Below are 21,308 nucleotides of genomic sequence, written 5' to 3'. Positions count from 1 at the left end.
TGCCTCCTGGTTCTGGATATCTGTTCCTTCCCCAGATTAGGGAAGCTTTCAGTTATTATTTCTTCAAATAAATTTTCTGCCCCCTTTTCTCTCTCTTCATCTTCTGAAATCCCTATAATGCAAATGTTATGCTTGATGGAGTTGCAGAGTTCTCTAAGACTAATCTCAATTTGTATAATTTTCTTTACTCTCCTTTGCCTGTCTTGGTTGCTTTCCACTACTCTGTCTTTCAGTTCATTAATTTGTTCATCTGCTTCATTTAGTCTGTTATTTTTTCCATCATGTATACTTTTAATTTCATTTATTGTGTTCTTGATCTCTGATTGGTTATTTTTTATCTCTGTGTTAAGGATCTCACTGATGCCTTCTACTCTTTTCTCAAGCCTAGTGAGTATTTTTATGATTATTACTTTAAATTCTCTATCAGACATATTATTTATATCTGTTTTGCTTAGGTTTCTTGCTGTGGTTTGGTCATGTTCCATTCATTTGGGATTTATTTCTGTGTCTCCTCATTTGTCTAACTCTCTGTGTCTGTTTCTCTGTGTTAGGAAAGTTAGCTACTTCTCTTGCTCTTAACAATAATAGCCTTATGAAGAGGAGATCGATCCCTGCATTGCAGTTTTCCCTATCCCCCAAGGCCTGGTGCCTCAGGGAGTGTCTCCTACATGTGTTGCATGTGTTCTGCTGTTGAGTCTTGGCTTCTTTTTCCTTCAGTCCAGTTGTCTGCAGAGATCCTCTTTGGCTATTATGGCAGTGTTTTGTCCCCAGAAGGGGTGAGGTGTGTTTTAACAAGGTGTGCAGTGGTTTGCTTGTGAAAAGAGACTTGCCTGCACTGTAGTGGGAACTGAGGTCCAGCAAAACTGCTAGTTCCATGCAGTATCTGCGTGGCCTGTTTGTTGTGCTGTCTGTTTAAGGCCAAAGACTCAGCTTCTTACCTCCAGACTCTACCAGAGCCAGAGCCCAGTGATTTTTAAAATTCCACACTTTAAGTTCTCCTGGTTGTAAGAGTTCATGAAATTCAGCCCCTCTTGATTTCAAAGGCAAATATTATGGAGATTTGTCCTCCCTTTTCATGGCCTCCCCAGTGTGAAATCTGTTTTTTGCCTTTCTTCATGCCACCAGCTTCCTCTCCATTGTGGCCAGCCATGGCCCATTTCATTCCCAAACCGTGTCTTCACACGTCTTACCTTCTTTCATATGGCTTCTTCTTTAGTTGTGGAGTTTGTTCTGCCAATCTTTGGATCATTTTCTGGGTTATTTACACTGATGGGAGTGTTATTTAGTTGTTTCTGTGGGATAAGCCAAGCTTAGGCTCCTCCTACTCTGCCATGGTCCCCCAAGGTTACACGCAGGCAGTCCAGTGGGGAGCAAGATTGGAATCTAGGTCTCTGAATACTTACCCAGTGCCCTTTTCCACCCTAAACGTTTTTATTTTCTTCTTCCTTTTTTTTTTTTTTTTTTTTTTTTACTGCATTGGCAGTACACTTAAAATGTGAACAAAGTGGTGCAAACTGTTAGTTTTGCTTTATTCCTGAGAGGGGATTCCAGATTGGAAAAATACTATAATACTGTTTTCCCTGATAACATAAAGAGAAAACATTCATTCACTACTAAGTAAAAGGTTAGCTGGAGAATTTTGTAAAATATTTCTTATTAAGATGAAGAGGTTACTTTCTATTCCTAGTTTTCTGAAAATTGTTTTCATTGCAGGTGTTGAATTTTGTCAAGTGCATTTTTTTTGTATCTTTTGTGATGATCACATGATATCTTTATTTTGATATGGTATATGACATTAATTGATTTTTGAATATTGAAGCATTTAATTCCTGCAGTAACCTCACTTTGTCATGGTGTATAATCTTTTTATATGTTGCATCTATGTTCATGAGAAATAATAGTCTAGTTTCCTTTTCTTGTGATATCTTTATCTGGCTATGGCATAAGTTAATGCTACCCTTAGCTGGGAAATAGTTGTCCTCTTTTCTGTCATGACATAAACAAATATTATCCTGAAATTGCACAATATGCTTTGTATATTTAAGGTACATCCATCCATAATCTAGTGAAATTTAACTCAATCTCTCTTCTAGTCAATAGTCTCTTAACTGGTTTCTTACTTGCACTCTTGTTCTCTTACAATTTATACTTCATCATATCACAATCTTCTTTAATATATTCTCATGGCTTGTTATCCTACTTATAACAATATCCCAATTCTTTATGTGCCCTAGAGTACATCATGTGACTAAGTTTCTGCCTAACTCTCTGGCCTGCTTTCAAAATGATCTTTACCTTGCTCATTCTGCTCCAGTCATTCTATGTTTCTTGCTTTTCCTCAAATATGCCAAATTTATTCCTACCTCAACAGCTTTGTACTCACTATTCTGTTTTCTCCATCAAATCATCTTATCCATTGTTCTCTTAACTTCTATTGTGATTCTAATCCATCCTTAGAGAGGATGTACTTGACAATCCTATTAACATTTTCCCAGTCTATCTTCACTGTTCTCTATTCTGTTGCCCATTTTAGTTCATAGCACTTACCGCTTCCAATATTGTCTTAAGTGTTTATTTGCAAAATAACTTCCTTCCTATTTCCCCTATGAAAGTGTGAACTCCATGAAGTTCAGAACTTGGTTTCTCTTGTTAATCACCCTATTTCAAAGTCCCTAATTAAATACCTGAGACATTTTTCAATAAATATTTGTTGAATGCAGGAATGAATTGCATTACATTGTGAAGATTATTATGAAAGAAAATAAAAGGAGCTGTGAGAGAATGGGGGGAGTTCTTCATATTAAATGCTCAAAGGAATCTCTTGGATAAAATGGCATTTAATATGAAGGAGTTATTCTAGCAAATAATAGAAGGATGACTCTTCCAGACAGAACTAATAGCAAACACAAATGCCCTTAGATAAGGAAAATCTTGAGGAACTTGAGAAAATTTAATAAAATCACTGATCATTTTTGGAGCATAAGAAATAAAAGAAAGTGGAATGAAGTGAGATTAGAAAGGAGAGTATAAAAAATCATTCAACTTCTTGCAGATCAGTTTAAGAGTATGAATATTATCTAAGTACTTAAGAAGTCTATGGAAAGGTTTTGAAAGTAGACTGAGTAAGAAGTTTTTCTCTTTAGAGGTTAAGAAATGTGCTGCAAAAATAGCATCCAGGAGCTGCATTGGTGGTCTTGAACCTCTCCTTGCTTTCCCTTTACCCCATGACTATACTTGTCCTTGAAATAATTTGTGAATCTTGACACTGGATAAGGATGTGAGACTAATATGACAGTCCAGTAATTGATATATCTGAAAGGTCCATGAAAAAGATAAAATCAAACATTTAGCAATGGAATAGAGAAATTGACACTGGGTGGGAAAGTGGCTGAGAAAGAATAACCAGAGAATCAGGAGAAAAATTTTCCAAACATTATAGAGCCAAGAAAAAAAAGATGTTGTTGTTGTTTTTTAAAATGCATCTTTTATTTGGAAGTATTTTTAGATTTACAGAAATTTTGCTAAGATAGTACAGAGAATTCCCATATACCCTTCACCCAGCTTTAGTTTCCCCTAATGTTATCATCTTGCATTATTCTGGTACATTTGTCAAGACTAAGAATGGATGTTACTATCAAAAACAATTCAGATTCTATTCAGATTTCACCACTTTTTCCACTAATGACCTTTTTGTGTTCAAAGATCTGACGCAGAAGACCACATTCCATTTATTCTCATGTTTTCTTAGTCTCTTCTGGTCCATAATGCTTTCTCAGAATTTCCTTTTTGCTCATGATTTTTACATGAGCAACAGATAATCATAGATTATGTCATTTTTTAATCCTTTGTATGAAAGAGATTTCTGTAAAATAAAAAGTAGATCCAAGAGAAAAAGACTCATTATTTGCAATAAAATTTATAGCTAACATGCTTACAACATCTGTGCTAATGTCAAATCTAAGTAGATGATGTGGTCCTCCTTCACTTAGCCCTGCTCAGTCTGTATTGAGCATTTAATAAATTTTGTCTTCACATTCGCAGGAAGCTTTGCAATTTGTCTTGACAAAATTATGGCTACAGGTATAGCTTTTCTTCAAAGCATTACAGTTAGAATAACGATCTTCATATTCACAAGTATTGGCTGGAATAAAAACAAAGAAATTAGTCAGTTCATTATTGTTTTCCTCCATAGCAGCAGTGCAAACAATAAATTCAATGTAAGTGGGGAGAAGACAATTGAGCAAAGAAGTTGGTATCACATTATGATACAAAGGGACACATTAGTCCATCATTTCTTTTAAAATTTGAGCTTTTTGGAATGTTTCTAAAATGAATTGACCTATTTTCTTCCCTCAGAAAATAAAATAAGCTTAAATGAGTCTCTCTACAATTACAGTGTCCAAATTTTAGCCTCTAGCCATGTGGTTGTTTAAATTTAAATTAATTAAAATCACATAACATTAAAAAATAAATTTTCAGGTCATTGGTGATACTTGTTACATTCCAAATGCTCGATAACCAGTCTATCTAGGAGCTACTTTACATGACAGTGCAAATATTGAACATTTCCGTTATTGAAAAAATTTATATTAGACACTATTGCTCTATACAGATTCTAGTGCCACTAGTCTTTCTTTCAAGAGTAAGAAATCATTATGAGAAGATGTGGATGTAAAAACTAGAGGGAATTTCACTATGATTATCGGACATTTCTACTTTGAAGTTCCTCAGTGGTTACAAACTCAATAACTCTCAAACTAAATTCATCATTTTACCTCCAAGTGTGGCATTTCTTTGGAGTCACTCCCCAACTCCCAACTCAATTCCCCTGGGATAAGAGGAATTAAACTCCTAACTACTAAATAATTCAAATCAGGAACTGGGAATCAACATGAACTCATTGCTCTCTACTTTTTATCAGCATTTACCAAGTGCAAGTAACAAACACTGGTTTTACTACTTCCTACCTATTGCTCATTACTGTCCATTTCTCTTCATTCATTTTGTCAGAATGCAGTAAAAACATTCATTTGTTTTTCAAACCCATGTTTTCAACAGTCTCCAAGCTGGCTTTCATCCACTTGTCTCTCCATACTACTGCCAGATCTTTATAAAGCAATTCTGATCTCATCACTCTTCTCTGTAAAAATCTTTCAATTGGTTGCTTATTGCTAACAGGATGAATTCCAAATCCCTTAACAAATAGTATTCAGCAGAGGAGAAAATATTTTCTTCTTTAATGGATGTATAGCTTTGATATCATTCGATATTCTGAATTAGAGCTATACAATTCACTCAGAAAGAATGGTACAGTTCAATCTGTTGAATGCATTTGGAAAGGTAAAAATTTCTGTTAGTGGTTAGCTGTTTTGTTCATAATAATTTTAATAACATATCCCAACTAAACAAAAGTACCAACTTTTTGTATTTATATCCATAACAATACTAAACATGAGATATTATATGACACTAAATTTAATCCTTTTGCTAAAATATTTTGAGACTTCTGTGAGCTAATAATGTTATATGCCGATTTGATTGACATTTTGAAAGTATGTAAAAATTACTAGCAAACACAAGTGTGAGTGGTTATTAAATTAAACTTGATTATTCTATACTATGGGGAAAATGAAGAATTTAGTATGATGAACTCATTGATATATAAAGATTGTTTGGTGTCTGAACTGAACTGTGTTTGTGTTCTCACATCTTTATATTTTGTACATATTTTCTCTTTATAAAATGCCACTTTTGATGTAATTGCATTAACTTTGATAGGAAAAATATTTAATTACAATGAATTATTTCCACAGACACATTTTTATATATGCCAATATGTAACAAGTCCATATACATTGATGGTAGATGTTTCTTTAGGTTACACATGGTAATGAGGTTTTCATTGCAAATAATACATAGATACTGTGTAAAATTTTTTATTAAACACACTCTATTGAATACTTTTATTTTTGTCTTTTGCATGAAGGCATTGCTTAAGTAGGTTGCAATCAGAAGATTTCCTAATTCTTAAAAAAAAAAAAGGAGTCTATGGCTTTTATGATATTGAGGCATGTTCCCTCTATCTTACACTGCAGAGAGTTTTTATCAAGAAATGATGCTGTATTTTGTCAAATGCTTTTTCTGCATCTACTGAGAGGATCATATAGTTTTTAACCTTTCTTTCATTAATGTGGTGTATCACATTGATTGATGTGCAGATGTTGAACCACCCTTGCAGCCACGGAATAAATCCCACCTGGTCGTGGTGAATAATCCTTTTAATGTACTGTTGGATGCTATTAGCTAGTGCCCTGGTGAGAATTTTACATCCATGTTCTTCAGACGATGCTCTATGTAGAAAATCCAAAAGACTCCACCAAAAAATTGTTAGAACTGATACAGGAATTCAGCAAAGTAGCAAGATATAAAATCAGTGCACAGAAATCAGCCCTATTTCTAAACACTAACAATGAGGCAGAAGAAAGAGAAATCAAGGAATTCATCCCATTTACCATTGGACCAAAAAACCATAAGACATTTAGGAATAAACCTAACCAAAAAGAGAAAAGCTCTGTACTCTGAAAACTATAGAACACTTATGAAAGAAATTGAGGAAGACACAAAGACATGGAAAAACATTCCATGCACATAGATTGGAAGATATTGTTAAAATATCTATACTACCCAAAGCAATCTACAGTTTCAATGCAATCCCTATCAAAATGCCAATCAACATTGTTCACAGAGCTGGAACAAATAATCCTAAAATTTGTATGGAGCCAGAAAAGACCCCAAATAGCCAAAAGAATGTTGAAAAATAAAAGCAAAACTGGTGGCATCACAGTGCCAAACTTCAAGCTCTATTACAAAGCTGTAATCTTCAAGAGAGTATGGTACTGGCACAAAAACAGACATATAGATCAGTGGGACAGAATAGAGACCCCAGAAATGGACCCTCAACTCTATGGTCAACTAATCTTTGACAAAGCAGAAAAGAATATCCAATGGAAAAAAGACAGTCTCTTCAAAAAATGATGTTGGGAAAATTTGATATCCACATGCAGAAGAATGAAACTGGACCACTCTTCTACCATATACACAAAAATAAACTCAAAATGGATGAAAGACCTCAATGTGAGACAGTAATGCATCAAAATCCTAGAGGAGAACATAGGCAACAATCTCTTCGACCTTGGCCACAGCAACTTCCTGCTAAACACATCTCCAAGGCCAAAAGAAACAAAAGCAAAAATGAAATATTTGGACTTCATCAAGATCAAAAGCTTTTGCACAGCAAAGGAACAGTCAACAAAACCAAAAGGTAACCTACGGAATGGGAGAAGATATTTGCAAATGTCTTATCAGGTAAAGGGCTAGTATCAAAATTTATAAGGAACTTATAAAACTCAACACCTCAAAACCAAAAAATCCAGTCAAGATGGGCAGAACACATGAACAGACATTTCTCCAAAGATAAGCGTATGCCTTCGGCTCAGGTCATGATCCCAGGGTCCTAGGATCGAGCCCCGCATCAGGCTCCCTGCTCGGCGGGAAGCCTGCTTCTCCCTCTCCCACTCCCCCTGCTTGTGTTCCCTCTCTCACTGTGTCTCTTTCTGTCAAACAAATAAAATCTTAAAAAAAAAAAAAGAAGACATAGAAATGGTCAACAGACATATGAAAAAATGTTCCATATCACTTGGCATCAGGGAAATACAAATCAAAACTACAATGAGATACCACCTCACACAGGTCAGAATGGCTAGAATGAACAACACAGGAAACAGCAGATGTTGGTGAGGATGCAGAGAAAAGGGAACCTTCTTGCACTTTTGGTGGGAATGCAAACTGGTGCAGCCACTCCAGAAAACAATATGGAGATTCCTCAAAAAGTTAAAAAGAGAGCTACCCTATGACCTAACAATTACACTGCTAGGTATTTATCCAAAGGATACAAACATTGTGATTTAATGGGGCATATGCACCCCAATGTTTATAGCAGCAATATCCACAATAGCCAAAATATGTAAAGAGTCCAGATGTCCATCGACAGATGAACTAATAAAGAAGATATATATACACACGCACACACACACACACACACACACACACACACACACACACACACACATTGCTTGGCCATCAAAAAGAATGAAATCTTGCCATTTACAACAACATGGTTGGAACCAGAGGGTATTAGGCTAAGTGAGATAAGCCAGTCAGAGAAAGACAAACATCATATGATTTCACTCATGTGGAATTAAAGAACAAAACAGAAGAACATAGGGGAAAGGAAGGAAAAATAAAATAAGTTGAAAACAGAGAAGGAGGCAAACCATAAGAGATGCTGAACTCTAGGAAACAAACTGAGGGTTGCTGGAGGGGAGGTGGGTAGGGGGATGGGGTAACCAGGTGATGGGCATTAAGGAGGGCACTTGATGCAATGAGCACTGGGTATTATATGCAACTGATGAATTGCTAAATTCTACCCCTGAAGCTAATAATGAAATATATGTTAATTAAATTGAATTTAAATAAATAATTTTAAAAAATAAAAGATACTCAAAGGAAAAAAAAAGCCAGGTCATTCTATTATATATACTAGCAAATTAATGACTTCAAACTTACTGCATAGTCCATTGTCACAGTGATGAAGGCAGCGGGCACAAGGTTCTCCTTTTAGGTAAGGGGTATAAATCTTGCTAAGAAGATTGCCACTGAAATTTGAAATACAAAATGTCAGACATTTTTCATTTTTCAGTTTAGTTTATGCTCCCAGGGTAGCATCTATCACCATATGTACCTGAATATTTGGTCAATGTTTTTCATCATGTCAAATAACTGACAAACTAAAATTCCCAAAATGTACTCAGATATCAATGTAAAGAAAATAACATACATATGCACTGACTTCCTTGACCATTATTTCACAGCCTGAACAATTGAAATGGGATGAATAGGGTCTAAAATATTCGGAGTACATTTCAACATGACAACATTCTTTCTCCCCCAAAAGACTTGGTCAAATTGCTAAAGTAGTGTACTCTAAGGTGCTGGCTAGTGATAAAACATATTCCTTAGAGAGACTGTACAAGTTACTGGGAGAGAAAGGGTTGCAGTGTGGAAATGCTTAAAGTTACATATAATTTTATATCTAAAAAAGTGATAATCTCTATAATATGAACTAGGGAAGGTAAAGCCCCTGGATAATTTTGGCTTCAAGATGGAGGTAATGATTTGGGGCAACTGGGTGGCTCAGGTGGTTAAGTGTCTGACTTCAGCTCAGGTCATGATTCCAGGGTCCTGGGATCAAGCCCCATGTTGGGCTCCCTGCTCAGTGAGGCGTCTGCTTGTCCCCCTCCCTCGCCCCACCCCTCTTCTTGTTCTCTCTCGCGCGCTCTCCCTCTCTCAAATAAATAAATAAGACATTAAAAAAAAGATGGAAGTAATGATTTTTTAAAGTAGTTTTTGGTGTATGTTTTTGGGAGTAGGGATGCTTAAAAGGTTTTTGAATGTCTAGATGCTTTGTGTGTGAGATTTTAATATTTACAAAAATGGGAATGTTAAAAAACAGTTTTATTAACACTAATCGCTAAGGTATATTGGTCTTACAGTATCTAGCCTACATCTCATTGATGAATATTTTTCAAGAGAGTCAAAGTCTCAATTGTACCAAGTGGGCCAAAAATACAATGTCATGCATCTGAATCTCACTCCCTGCACAGAATATAATTGACCATGTGTGAGCCCCTGGAAAAATGTGAAATAGACACAAACATGTTCTGGAAGTTTTCTCGCCCCTGCTTTCCCTCATTTTTCACTCCAAACTCTCACTTCAGATGCCTGGTTCCAGAGCCTCCTCTCTTACAGCCAGCCGGTGAGTTTGGATGCATTCTCCTAGGACCTTTCAATTCTTTCTACTAAACCCTAAGAAGTGCTTGCAGGAAAATGACATTGGAGGTCATACTTCTCACCCTGGAGATCCATATGCTCAGGTTATCTACAATCTCAAAATAAATCCTATAGGAGCCTTGGTTCTAGGGGTCCTCCTGTCTCCAGTGGCAAGAAACTTCAAACATTAAAAGAAAGTAAGGTTAACAGGTAAGTTGAGATTAGGTCTTCAGTATATCCACAGAATTTATTGTAGGTAAGTTTAAACATAATCCTTGATGAAAGAACATATTTCCTGCTACTGGTCAAGACCTTAAAGGTTGATTCATTATGGAAATTTTGTGAAAACTTCTGAAAAGCAAAGACTGAAGATGTTCTTTTCTGGATTCTGAAGTACATTAAAAATCTCTTGAAAAATCTTTGAGACGCAAAAGAATGAATCATCTGTGATGGTAACAATGTAGGGAGTTTTTTAGATAAGTAGGGCAAGGAACTTTTTAGCAGGCCGAGGTGAAATTGCAATCTGCCATCCCCTACTTGCCAGTCCACTACCATCCCTTGCTTAACCATCAAGCTGCCACCCTCCTAAAGTGTGAAGTTGATGAGAACTGATGATATCAAATCTAGAGAAATGCACACCGCCCAGGCTCATGGAATAGCTGTGAGCTGACGGGAAAGGCGACTGAAAGAAAAGATGTCACTCTGTAACTGAGGGAAGAGAGTTTCAGATTTTATACTTGGATTTGAGAACCTGGTCTCTTCCCTGCTAAGTTGAATGTATCTCAACTTAAAAGGCATTTCCAAAGATTTATTCCTTCTAGATGACCTAGATGGTATTATGCTAAGTAAAATAAGTTAGACAGAAAAAGACAGATACCATATGATTTCACTTATATAGGGATTCTAAAAAACAAAATAAAAAAAATAAAAAGCAGACACAGACCATAAGTACAAGAACAAAATGATGTTTGCCAGAGGGGTGGCAATGGGGGGTGGGCAAAATATTTGAAGGGGAGTGGGAGGTACAGGCTTCCAGTTATGGAATAAATAAGTCATGGGGATAAAAAGTACAGCATAGGGACTAGAGTCAATAGTATTGTAATAGTTATTATAGCATGGGACGCCTGGGTGGCTCATGCAGTTTAGAGTCTGCATTTGGCTCAGGTCATGATCCCAGGGTCCTGGGATTGAGTCCCACATCAGGCTCCCTGCTCAGTGGGGAGCCTGCTTCTCCCTCTGCCTGCCGTTCCTCCTGCTTGTGCTTTCTGACAAATATATAAATAAAAATCTTTAAAAAAATAAAAAATAGTTATAATAGCATTGTATGGTGACTGCTGATAGCTACACATGTGGTGAGCATAGCACAAGGTATAGACCTGTCACTATGTCATGCACATAAAACTAAGGTGACATTGTGTATGAACTATGTATCAATTTTAAAAAATGAAAAAAGGATTTATTCCTTCCCTTTACCGAAATATATTTTATATTCTAGTTTGTTTTCTATACAAGAATTTTAAAAATATTAATTTGTACATAGGATTATTGCATGAAATTCTAAAGTATATACTTACGCAGGACAATATTGGCAAACATAGTAGTATTTTAGACTTTCTTGGTTGGGACAATAGGCAATTCCACATCCAACGTGGTAAGAAGAGTACCAAACGACCTACATTTCCAAAAAGGAATATATGAGAGTACATTAAAGAAGAGGGAAAATATTGAAAAAAATAGTAACAGCAAATGTAAAACTGAAAAAATGTTACTATTATAGTTTGGAGCCAAGTACCTTTTGAAAACATTTAGTTCAATTATTGAAGAAAATCACAAATTTTAAAGTATTAAATCTTAAAGTACCTTCACTATTTTATCCATTTCTAAGTTTGAAAAAGTACAGAGTATGCTTTCTTACCAAGAGTTTTTCAAGTGATGGGAAAAAATGACAGCTCTAGATGAAGTACCACCCAATGCGAGGACTATTAACATCTATTCAGGCTCTTACTCAAATTGAACATCGGACTTGGCCATAATTTAGAGATGCTTTCATATTAGAGCATTTGTGGTAGAAGTATTTTCATTTGTTTGTCTTACCTGGGTGTAATGTCCAACAACTGCATCAGAACTCTTAGGTCCTACACCATAGACAAAATTATGGTACTCCTCATACCAGTTTTGGATTGCATCTGACCAGGAAGCAGGGTAACTTGACATAAAGAGATTCTCACCACATTTTGTACCTAAATAGAAATAGATCATCCTTGAGGAAGCAATAAAACATGCAATGGCAAAAGAAATCAACTATATGGCTTCACTCTTATGTAGAACATAAGGAATAGCACAGAGAACATTAGGGGAAGGAAGGGAAAACTGAAAGAGGGAAAATCAGAGGGGGAGATGAACCATGAGAGACTATGGACTCTGGGAAACAATCTGAGGGTTTCAGAGGGGAGGGGGGTCAGGGGATGGGGTAGTCTGGTGATGGGTATTAAGGAGGGCACATGTTGCAATGAGCACTGGGTGTTATATGCAAATAATGAATCATGGAACACTACATCAAAAACTAATGATGTCTGTATGTTGACTAACATAACATAAAAAAAAAAGAAATCAACTATACGAACACAAGGATGCTGACCTTCAAACACAGTGCCTATACTTATAACTGTTAATACATAATAAAAGGGCTTCTGTCCTTCTCAGCTCTAAAGCTGAATAGAAGACAGATCTGTCTAGGGACATCAAGGTTGCTTAGTGGGTTAAGAGGCTGACTTTTGATTTCGGCTAGTTCATGGTCTCAGGATCCTGAGATCAAGCCCTGGATCAGGCTCCTCACTCAGAAGGGAGTCTGCTTGAGGATTCTCTCTCTCTCCCTCTGCCCCTCCTCCTGCTCACACTCTATTTCTCTCTCTAAAATAAATAAATCTTTCTTTTAAAGATTTTATTTATTTATTTGTGGGAAAGAGAGCACAAGCAGTGGGAACTGCAGGCAGAGGGAGAAGCAGGCTCCTCGCTGAGCCAGGAGCCAGATGCCAGATTCAATCCCAGGACCCTGGGATCATGACCTGAGCTGAAGGCAGACCCTTAACCAAATGAGCTACCCAGGCATCGCAAAAATAAATAAATCTTAAAAAAAAAAAAAAAAAGACAGATCAGTCTAGGACACGGCGGTCGGCATCAACATGCAAAACTTTGAATAGGTTAAGAAGACGTTATTATTCAAAAATCCTCTGGAGTTTCAGAGATGCATTCTTTTTCAAGCTAAATTCTTCACATTGTAATGACTCCTATGCTCTCAGCTTTGTGCTGTAAATTTGCAAAAGGCAGTGACCAACTTTTATTCTTTTTCTCCTCTTGTCTACCCTCACCAGAGATTTTTCACATATTGGACCCTGTCTAAATGTTTATGATTATGATTTTGTGTGAACTTGGAAAAAGAGTTCTACAGGCAGCCTATAAGAGCCCCAATTAACAGGCAACTGACATCAGGAGGGATGGCAGATTTCAAAGCTTTTGGATTCCCTCTTAATCACTAAATCAGAATATCATAAGACCAAATCTTCCTCCTTTAGAATTAGGCAAGAAGAGCCTTGCCGAAGGTGACATCAGCAAGACGGTGGAGTAGGGAGCCTTGGACTCTCTTTCCCTTAACAAACACGCTGATCCAGCAACAATTTCCAAAAAATTGCCTTGGTGGGAAATCCAAAACTAATTGAAAGTCTCCTAGACCCTGGGAGAATATGAACCCCAACTCACTGAAGTCTGTAGTGAAACTGGGACACCCTCTTGCTAGAATGCTTACCCTCAGCACAGTGCCTGCCATATGATCAGGAAAAGGTCCCCTAGCCCCCAACTTCTCCCAGGGGAAGGAAGGAGTTGGTTCTTGTGTCCAGCATCCCAACCTTCCCTATGGAAACTCCCCAGATGGCTGGCTTCTGTCTTGGTAGTCTTGGAGCTCTGACAGTCAGGCACAGGCTAGCCATCTGTAGGAGAATGGAGATGGTGGCTTGAGCTGGTAGATACCATATCTCCTCCCCTTGGCTCAGCACAGAGCAAGCAAATGAAAAATCTTAGTTCTCAGCTTCCTCCTGGGGAAGCAAAGAGTTGATCAGTGTGTCCAACGCTCCAATTTCTCCAGGGGTCCCTAAAGAACTGACTTCTGTCTTGCCAGTCTTGGAGCTCTGAAGTTTTTCGCAGTGTTGCCCCCTGGGGGAGAGCAGAGATGGTAGTTTGGATTGGTAGGTGCCATGGCTCTTCTCCCCAGCTCAGCACAGAGCAAGCTGACTAACACCACTGCTGCCTGTTTCTCCCTGGAGTGGGACAGTTTTGGTCTGGGTATCAAATGCCACAAATTTTCCAGAGGCTGCCCCAAAGACTGGCTTCTGACTTTCCTCTCTGAGAATGCTAATAAGATCCAGCATAATCTAGCTGCCTGGGGCAAATGAGAATAGATAGAGATTTGGGTTCATAGTTGCCACAGCTTCCCTTCCTAGTTCAGCACAGAGTGAATAGATAAAAAACCCAAGTTTCAGCTGAAAGAGTTGGATGAAATGCCCAAAGATCTATCTTTTTCAGGGGGCTGCCTGAGGAATTGACTATAGATCTTTTTTGATCACAATGAACTTGAATAGACATTTCTCCAAGGAAGATGTACAACTGACCAATGGGTATATAAATGGCTTTGGGTCACATGGACATTTTAACAATATTAATTCTTCTCAATGGGCAAAAAATACTCTCTTCAAAGAGTGGTGATGAGAAAATTGCACAGCCACATGGAGAAGAGTTAATTTAGACCCCTATCTTAAAACACTCACAAAAATTAACTCAAAACAGATTAAAGATTTAAACATAAGACCTGAAACCGACAACTTCCTAGAAGAAAACATACAGAAAAACCTCTTTGACATTGGTCTTAGCAATTCTTTCCTGGATAGGACACTAAAAGTATAAGCAACAAAAGCAAAAATAAATAAGTGGGACTGAACAAAACTAAAAAGTTTCTCCACAACAAAAGAAACAATCAACAAAGTGAAAAGGCAACTTATGGAATGGGTGAAAACATTTGCATAGCTTATAATTGATAAGGAGTTAATTTTCAAAGTATATAAAGAACTCATATAACCCAATAGCAAAAATTATCCCTATTTAAAAATGGGCAGATTTGGTTTTGTTTTGTTTTTTCTGAATATTTTTTATTTACCACTTTTTATTTAGCATTTTAATTTATTTTATTTTATTTTATTAATTCCAATACAGTTAACATACAGTGTTATATTAGTTTCAGGTGTACAATATAGTGATTCAACAATTTTATATATCACTCTGTGCTCATCACAAGTGCACTCCTTAATCCCCATCACCTATTTCACCCATCCTCCCACCCACCTCCCCTCTGGTAATCATCAGTTTGTTCTCTATGTTGAGTAATTTTCTTGGTTTGTCTCTCTCTCTTTCTTTTCTCTCATTTGTTTTGTTTCTCAAATTCCACATATGAGTGAAATCATATAAAATTTGTTTTTCTCTGACTTATTTTACCTAGCCTTATACTCTCTAGCTCCATCCATGTGGTTCCAAATGACAAAATTTCCTTTTTTATGGCTGAATAATATTGCATCATATATATATATATATGCGTATGTGTATACACATCTCTATCCATTCATTTATCAGTGGACACTTGGGCTGCTTCCATAATTTGGCTATTATAAATAATGCTGTTGTAAACATAGAGGTGCATGTATCCCTTTGAATTAGTGTTTGTGTAGTTTTGGGGTTAACAGCCAGTAGCATAATTACTGGATTGCAAGATAGTTCTATTTTTAACTTTTTCAAGGACCTCTGTACTGTCTTCCACAGTGGTAGCATCAGTTTGGATTCCCACGAAGAGTGCATGAGGGTTCCTTTTTCTCCACATCCTCTCCAACAGTTGTTGTTTATTGTTTTTTTTTTTTTTTTAATTTTAGCCATGCTGATAAGTGTGAGGTGATACCTCACTGTAGTTTTGATTTGCATTTCCCTGATGATGGCTGATTTTGAACATCTTTTCATGTCAGTGCTGGCCACCTGTAGGTCTTCTTTGTAAAAATACCTGTTCATCTCTTCTGCTCAAAAAATGGGCAGAAGATTTGAACAGGCATTTTTCCAAAGAAGACATACAGATGACCAACAGGTATGTGAAAAGAAGCTCGACATTACTAATCATCAGAGAAATGTACATTAAAATCACAATGAGATATCACCTTACATCTGTTTTGATGTCTATTACCAAAAAGAAAAAAAAAGACAACAAGTAATGGTGAGGATGTAGAGAAATCGGAATCATGTACACTGTTGGTGAGAATGAAAAAATAGTGTAGCTGCTGTGGAAAACAGTATGGAGGTTCCTCAAAAAATTGAAAGTAGAGCTACAAAATGATCCAGCAATACCACTTCTGAGTATTTATCCAAAAGAATTGAAATCAGCATCTTGAAGAGATATTAGTACACTCATGTTCGTTGCAGCACTAGTCATAATAGGCAACATTTGGAAACAACCTAAATGTTCATGGACAGGTGAACGGATGACAAGATGACATATATATATATATATATATATATATGATGAATATCATTCATCTTTAAAAAAAGAAGGAAGTTTTGCAACATGTGATAACATGGGTGAAACTTGAGGACATGATGCTAAGCAAAATATACCAGTCACAGAAAGACTACTAAACGAGTCCATTTATGTGAAATATCTAAAAGAATCAAATTCACAGAATCAAAGAGTGCAATGGTGGCGGCTGGGGATGAGGGAAAGGAGAAATGGGGACTTACTAATCAATGAATTTCAGGTAAGCAAGGTGAATAAGTTCTAGATATCTGCTATACAACATGTACATGTAGTCAACAATATTGTATAATATATTTAAAAATTGGTCAAGAGTGTAGGTCTCATGTTAAGTATTCTTACTACAATAAAATTTTTTAAAAAGCATTGTTGTTACAATAAAATTAATTAAAAAATAAGAATAAAAAATAAAAAATAATAAAAAAATGAAAACATTAATAAATGTCTTGCAGCCCAGAAACATTTGCCTATCTTTTCAGCTCTCACATAATATTTGCATTTTGGTGGCTTGAAATATTATGTCTACATGCTGCTTCAAGAGAATATAAAATATTCTTGTATATCTTCTTTAATATGGAAGGAAAGAAACTCAGAATCTAACATAATTTGATCTTAAGACCATTTGTTTTAATCTTCTACTGAATGCAGTTATCTCTCTTCATAATTTCATTATAATGTTAATATCAACAATATAAATAATAATTCTACTGAAATTATAGGTAATTATTCACTACTTTCAAATTGAGTTTGCCTTTCATGCTTGATAATGTAAATAAATATTTTATGTAAAGTTTATGCATAAAAGTTCTCTCTCATAATTTTTATAATTCTTGAAACTTTTATAGTTTTTTGCATGTGATATATTATTCTATGCTTTATAGGTACACAGTCTATGCAAACTACTTGACTATTTATTATCAAAAAGTAAAAACTGAGTGAACATACACAAAATATTCATGATGATATTAAAAGTTTAAGTATTTTTACAGCAAAATTCAGGAACTATTCACATAATTCAGTATATTTATAAACATAAAAAAAGAGATATTTAAACACCAAACAGCAGCACAATATAGAAAAAGGGCAGTGGATTAGGAATCAATAAGCCTGTCTTTCTCTGACTGGCTTATTTCACTAAGTATAATACCCTCTAGTTCCATCCATATCATTGCAAATGGCAAGATTTCATTCTTTTTGATGGCTGAGTAATATTCCTATATACATATTCTATATATTCTATATATCTATATATCATATATATATATATATATATCACTCATATGTGGAATTTAAGAAACAAAACAGATACACATAAGGGAAAGGAAGGAAAATAACAAGATGAAAACACAGAGGGAAGCAAACCATAAGAGACTCTTAACTCTAGGAAACAAACTCAGGGTTGCTGGAGGGAAGGTCGTGGGGGGATGGGGTAACTGGGTGATGGACATTAAGGAGGGCACATGATATAATGAACACTGGGTATTGTATGCAACTGATGAATCACTGAATTCCACCTCTGAAACTAATAATATAGTATATATTAATTAAATTGAACTTAAATAAAAGATTAAAAAAATAAATCAATAAGCCTGGTTAACTTTCCAGTACATGACACAACTTCAGGATGTGCTCCTAGGTCATTTCACCCATGTCCCTAATCTTTGAAGCTGGAGAAATGATGATACATGACGTGTTGACTCATGAGCTGGTTGAGAGGAACAAATGAAGTATTGCTTCAGAAATTATTTGCATAACATAAACAGTCAACAAGCACGAAATGATACTTATAATTCTCTCTCCTTCTACAGATAGCTTGATTTTAAATAGAGCAGTATAAGCAACATTTATTCATTAAGTCTTCTAAAACATCCCAGAATGTTCCATTCTATTTGATTTTTCCAATATTATTTTATTTGTTCATTTATTCAAAAAATACTCATTTACGTACTGGTTTTTCGGTCCTCTGGCATGCTGTGTTCTAAAGTGCACTTGTTTGCCCACTTTTGGGCATTTGCTGCTGCTTCTCGGTTCCATTCCTAAATGTCACAAGAAAAAAAAATGCACTTAAAGATTCAACTCCAGTGAAACATATACTTTATAATCTGATTGGTAGGTTGATTCGCACTACTTTAAAATTTCTATAGATATATTCATTGTCATTGGTATGATAAGATCTTTTGTTAGGGGTGTGTGTGTGTGTGTGTGTTTATCTGCTCCAGTGCCAATTTCCACATGAAGAGAAGTTCATAAATGATGTGTCTACTGACAGAAATATCCAATACAGTATCTGACAATTTATGATAACACAGGAGCCACACCTAGGATTTTTAGTAATAGTGCTAGTCTAAGCACTCATCAATATGCGAAGTCTTTAAATTATATTTCAATGGTAATAAACTAGCCTAGTTTATTCCCAGTTCCACTTGTAGCCCACTGCACTCAGATGGGAGATATCTAGCATTTATGGATTGTGTCTTGGAAAGTGAACTATTATTAACCCTAAATGGCACTGATTTTGAAGGAAAGTGGACTCCTTTATTTTAGACTAGGGCAGATAGTGAACAAAAAGTGCAATGGCTTCACATTTGATGTCTGAAGATTTGGCTTCTAATTATGCCTTCCCGACTTAATAGCCCCGCACCCTTGCTAGATTATTTAACCATTATAAAGGAAAATTAATTTTTGCCCTGCCCATAATACAGCTCAAATGAAATAGCAGAATGGAAGCAAAACAAAGTTCTTAAGAGATGCCAGTTACCAGCTCCCTGCTCTTATCACTGCTGATTCACACCATTAGCCTTTATCACTACCTCTTACCATCTTTAGCATGTTGCTGGCAGGTGGAGAGACTGATTTCCTTAGTTCATTGTGTTTATTTACAATCTCTTTTTGGACTTGCTTTCGAGTGGTTAGCAAAGCAGTAAAGGATGGATCCTAAAGGGAGATAAAATTAGGGTTATCTTCTTAACATTTGTTAAAATTGCATTTAAGAGTGAATAAACGGTCGAGGGAACAAAGATCATTTTAAAGAGCATTCAGTTCAAATCAATATTAGTTGTTAAGCATTGCCAATGAACCTGAGCCAAAGCTATGACAGATAGGAAAGAAGTAATTTGAAGCTTTGAGAAGGAGGATGAAATTCATGGCATGACAAATTAAAATCTCCTCTGAGGCCACAGATGCCAATTTCTAGTTTCAAGGGAATTCTTACTGTGCCTTTTCTAGCCATATGAGTGATAATATTTTATAACCATAAAGGTACACAATAGAAACATTAAGACATATTCATTCACATTCGATCAGGCTGCAGCAGGTGGGATGAGAGTAGACCTCAAGATTCATCCTAGACTTTAAGGAAAGTTTGACCTGATATGGTCTGTATTTAGAGAAATAATGTATTTAAAATGTATCTAGGGAAGGGATGTTCAGGTTCAAAGTGCTTTCAGTGCTAATAAAATTATTCTTCCTATTATGATAGATATTATGATCTATTTTATTATATGATCTGATTTCATGGCATCACTCAAAAGGTACTTTTGCAATATTAAAAAATTTCCAAGGCCATTTAGAGGGAACAAAATCATCCAGTTAATGGGCCATTGCTGACTCTGTTCCTTTTTAGTAACAGAATAAAGTATTAAATCAGCTGCTGAAATTTTTGGTATATTTTATCATTGTGTGTGTGGCAGGGAGGAGATGTCTATCCTGGAGGTAGAGTAGGGTGTGTGAATTGTTCTCACAAGGTCTGAGATATTTGATGACTTAAAATTACACATGAGTGTTATGTTGTATGAACATGACCAAGAGTTTAAAATCTAAGTCTAAATAGATAGGACTCTTTGTTGATTTTATCTGACACATTGGGGTAAGTTATTCTCTCTTCTCCCAATACTGAAGTTGCTCAAAGCCCTCCAAATAGTGCAAACTTAGGTTTAACCACATTTATTGCCATTATTAATTTATGCATCCATTCTCCTACTTGCTTTATGTTCCTAAGGACAGGAACCAATAACGAATTTCTTTTCTTTTCTTTCTTTTTTTTTTTTTTTAGTGAATTTCATTGTACTCACAGATTTGGCACATTCCCAGCTACTAATGCCTAAGCTAGAAAGGATGCACATGTGAAATATTAGCCGTGGCCCACTTCTGCTGCACACTAAGACATAAAATAACATCCTTGGATATTTCCTATTGACTCTCAAAAACCTGCTTCATAGAATTTCATTTCAAAACACATCAAAATTTGGTCCCTGAGAAAGAAATAATTATTTCCTCCTTCTTATCCTATCTTTTGTAGATACAAGTCCTACTGAAGACATGTCTTTGTTGTTTTTTAATGAGCTTCAAGAAAGCTTTTATTAGGTGACAGGGAATATGAAGAGTGTTGAGCATAAAATGGATCTAATAAGGTATCTATCTATCCTTCAAGAATTTATTTCGATTCTTTCTCCCTCTTCCTCTACCCCTCCCTGTTTGTGCACTGTCACTCTCTCTCTCTCTAAAATGATTAAATCAAATCTTAAAAAAGAAATTTATTTCGGTAAACTATATGACATGAATAATAATTACAATACCACATGATAACTGAAGATAGGTGGATTCTGCTAGATGTATAAAAAACAAGGGATCAATTCTTATTCAGGCTAGGAAAGCTTTGCAAAAGATGGTCTGGATTGAGGTTATAAAGGATGAATAGTGTTTTCTATTGAGAAGGTGCAGAAAAAACCATACCAGGCAGAAGGTATGCAGAAAATCTGATTAGCAAACATTTAGCAGTGCAAAAGAGCAAAATATATCTCTCTTTTAA

General features: G+C 35.9%; 1 protein-coding gene across 3 annotated transcripts in view; it reads right to left on the bottom strand.

Moving 5' to 3' along the window:
- Nucleotides 1–3,458: 3,458 nt before the first annotated feature.
- Nucleotides 3,459–21,308, bottom strand: part of LOC118536626 (cysteine-rich secretory protein 2-like) — a 109,847-nt gene continuing 91,997 nt past the window's right edge. For all 3 annotated transcript variants that reach the window (XM_036093569.2, XM_078055256.1, XM_078055255.1), the window contains 6 exons: nucleotides 19,319–19,435; nucleotides 18,450–18,537; nucleotides 11,983–12,128; nucleotides 11,463–11,560; nucleotides 8,626–8,714; nucleotides 3,459–4,141 (listed from right to left, as the gene is read on the bottom strand). In XM_036093569.2, the coding sequence (XP_035949462.1) occupies nucleotides 4,014–4,141; nucleotides 8,626–8,714; nucleotides 11,463–11,560; nucleotides 11,983–12,128; nucleotides 18,450–18,537; nucleotides 19,319–19,435 (666 nt within the window). In that variant the 3' untranslated portion in view covers nucleotides 3,459–4,013. The remainder of the gene's footprint in view (nucleotides 4,142–8,625; nucleotides 8,715–11,462; nucleotides 11,561–11,982; nucleotides 12,129–18,449; nucleotides 18,538–19,318; nucleotides 19,436–21,308) is intronic.

This window comes from Halichoerus grypus, chromosome 9 (assembly GCF_964656455.1).
Source record: "Halichoerus grypus chromosome 9, mHalGry1.hap1.1, whole genome shotgun sequence".
NCBI lineage: Eukaryota > Metazoa > Chordata > Mammalia > Carnivora > Phocidae > Halichoerus > Halichoerus grypus.
This window is presented reverse-complemented; position numbering and strand designations above follow the sequence as displayed.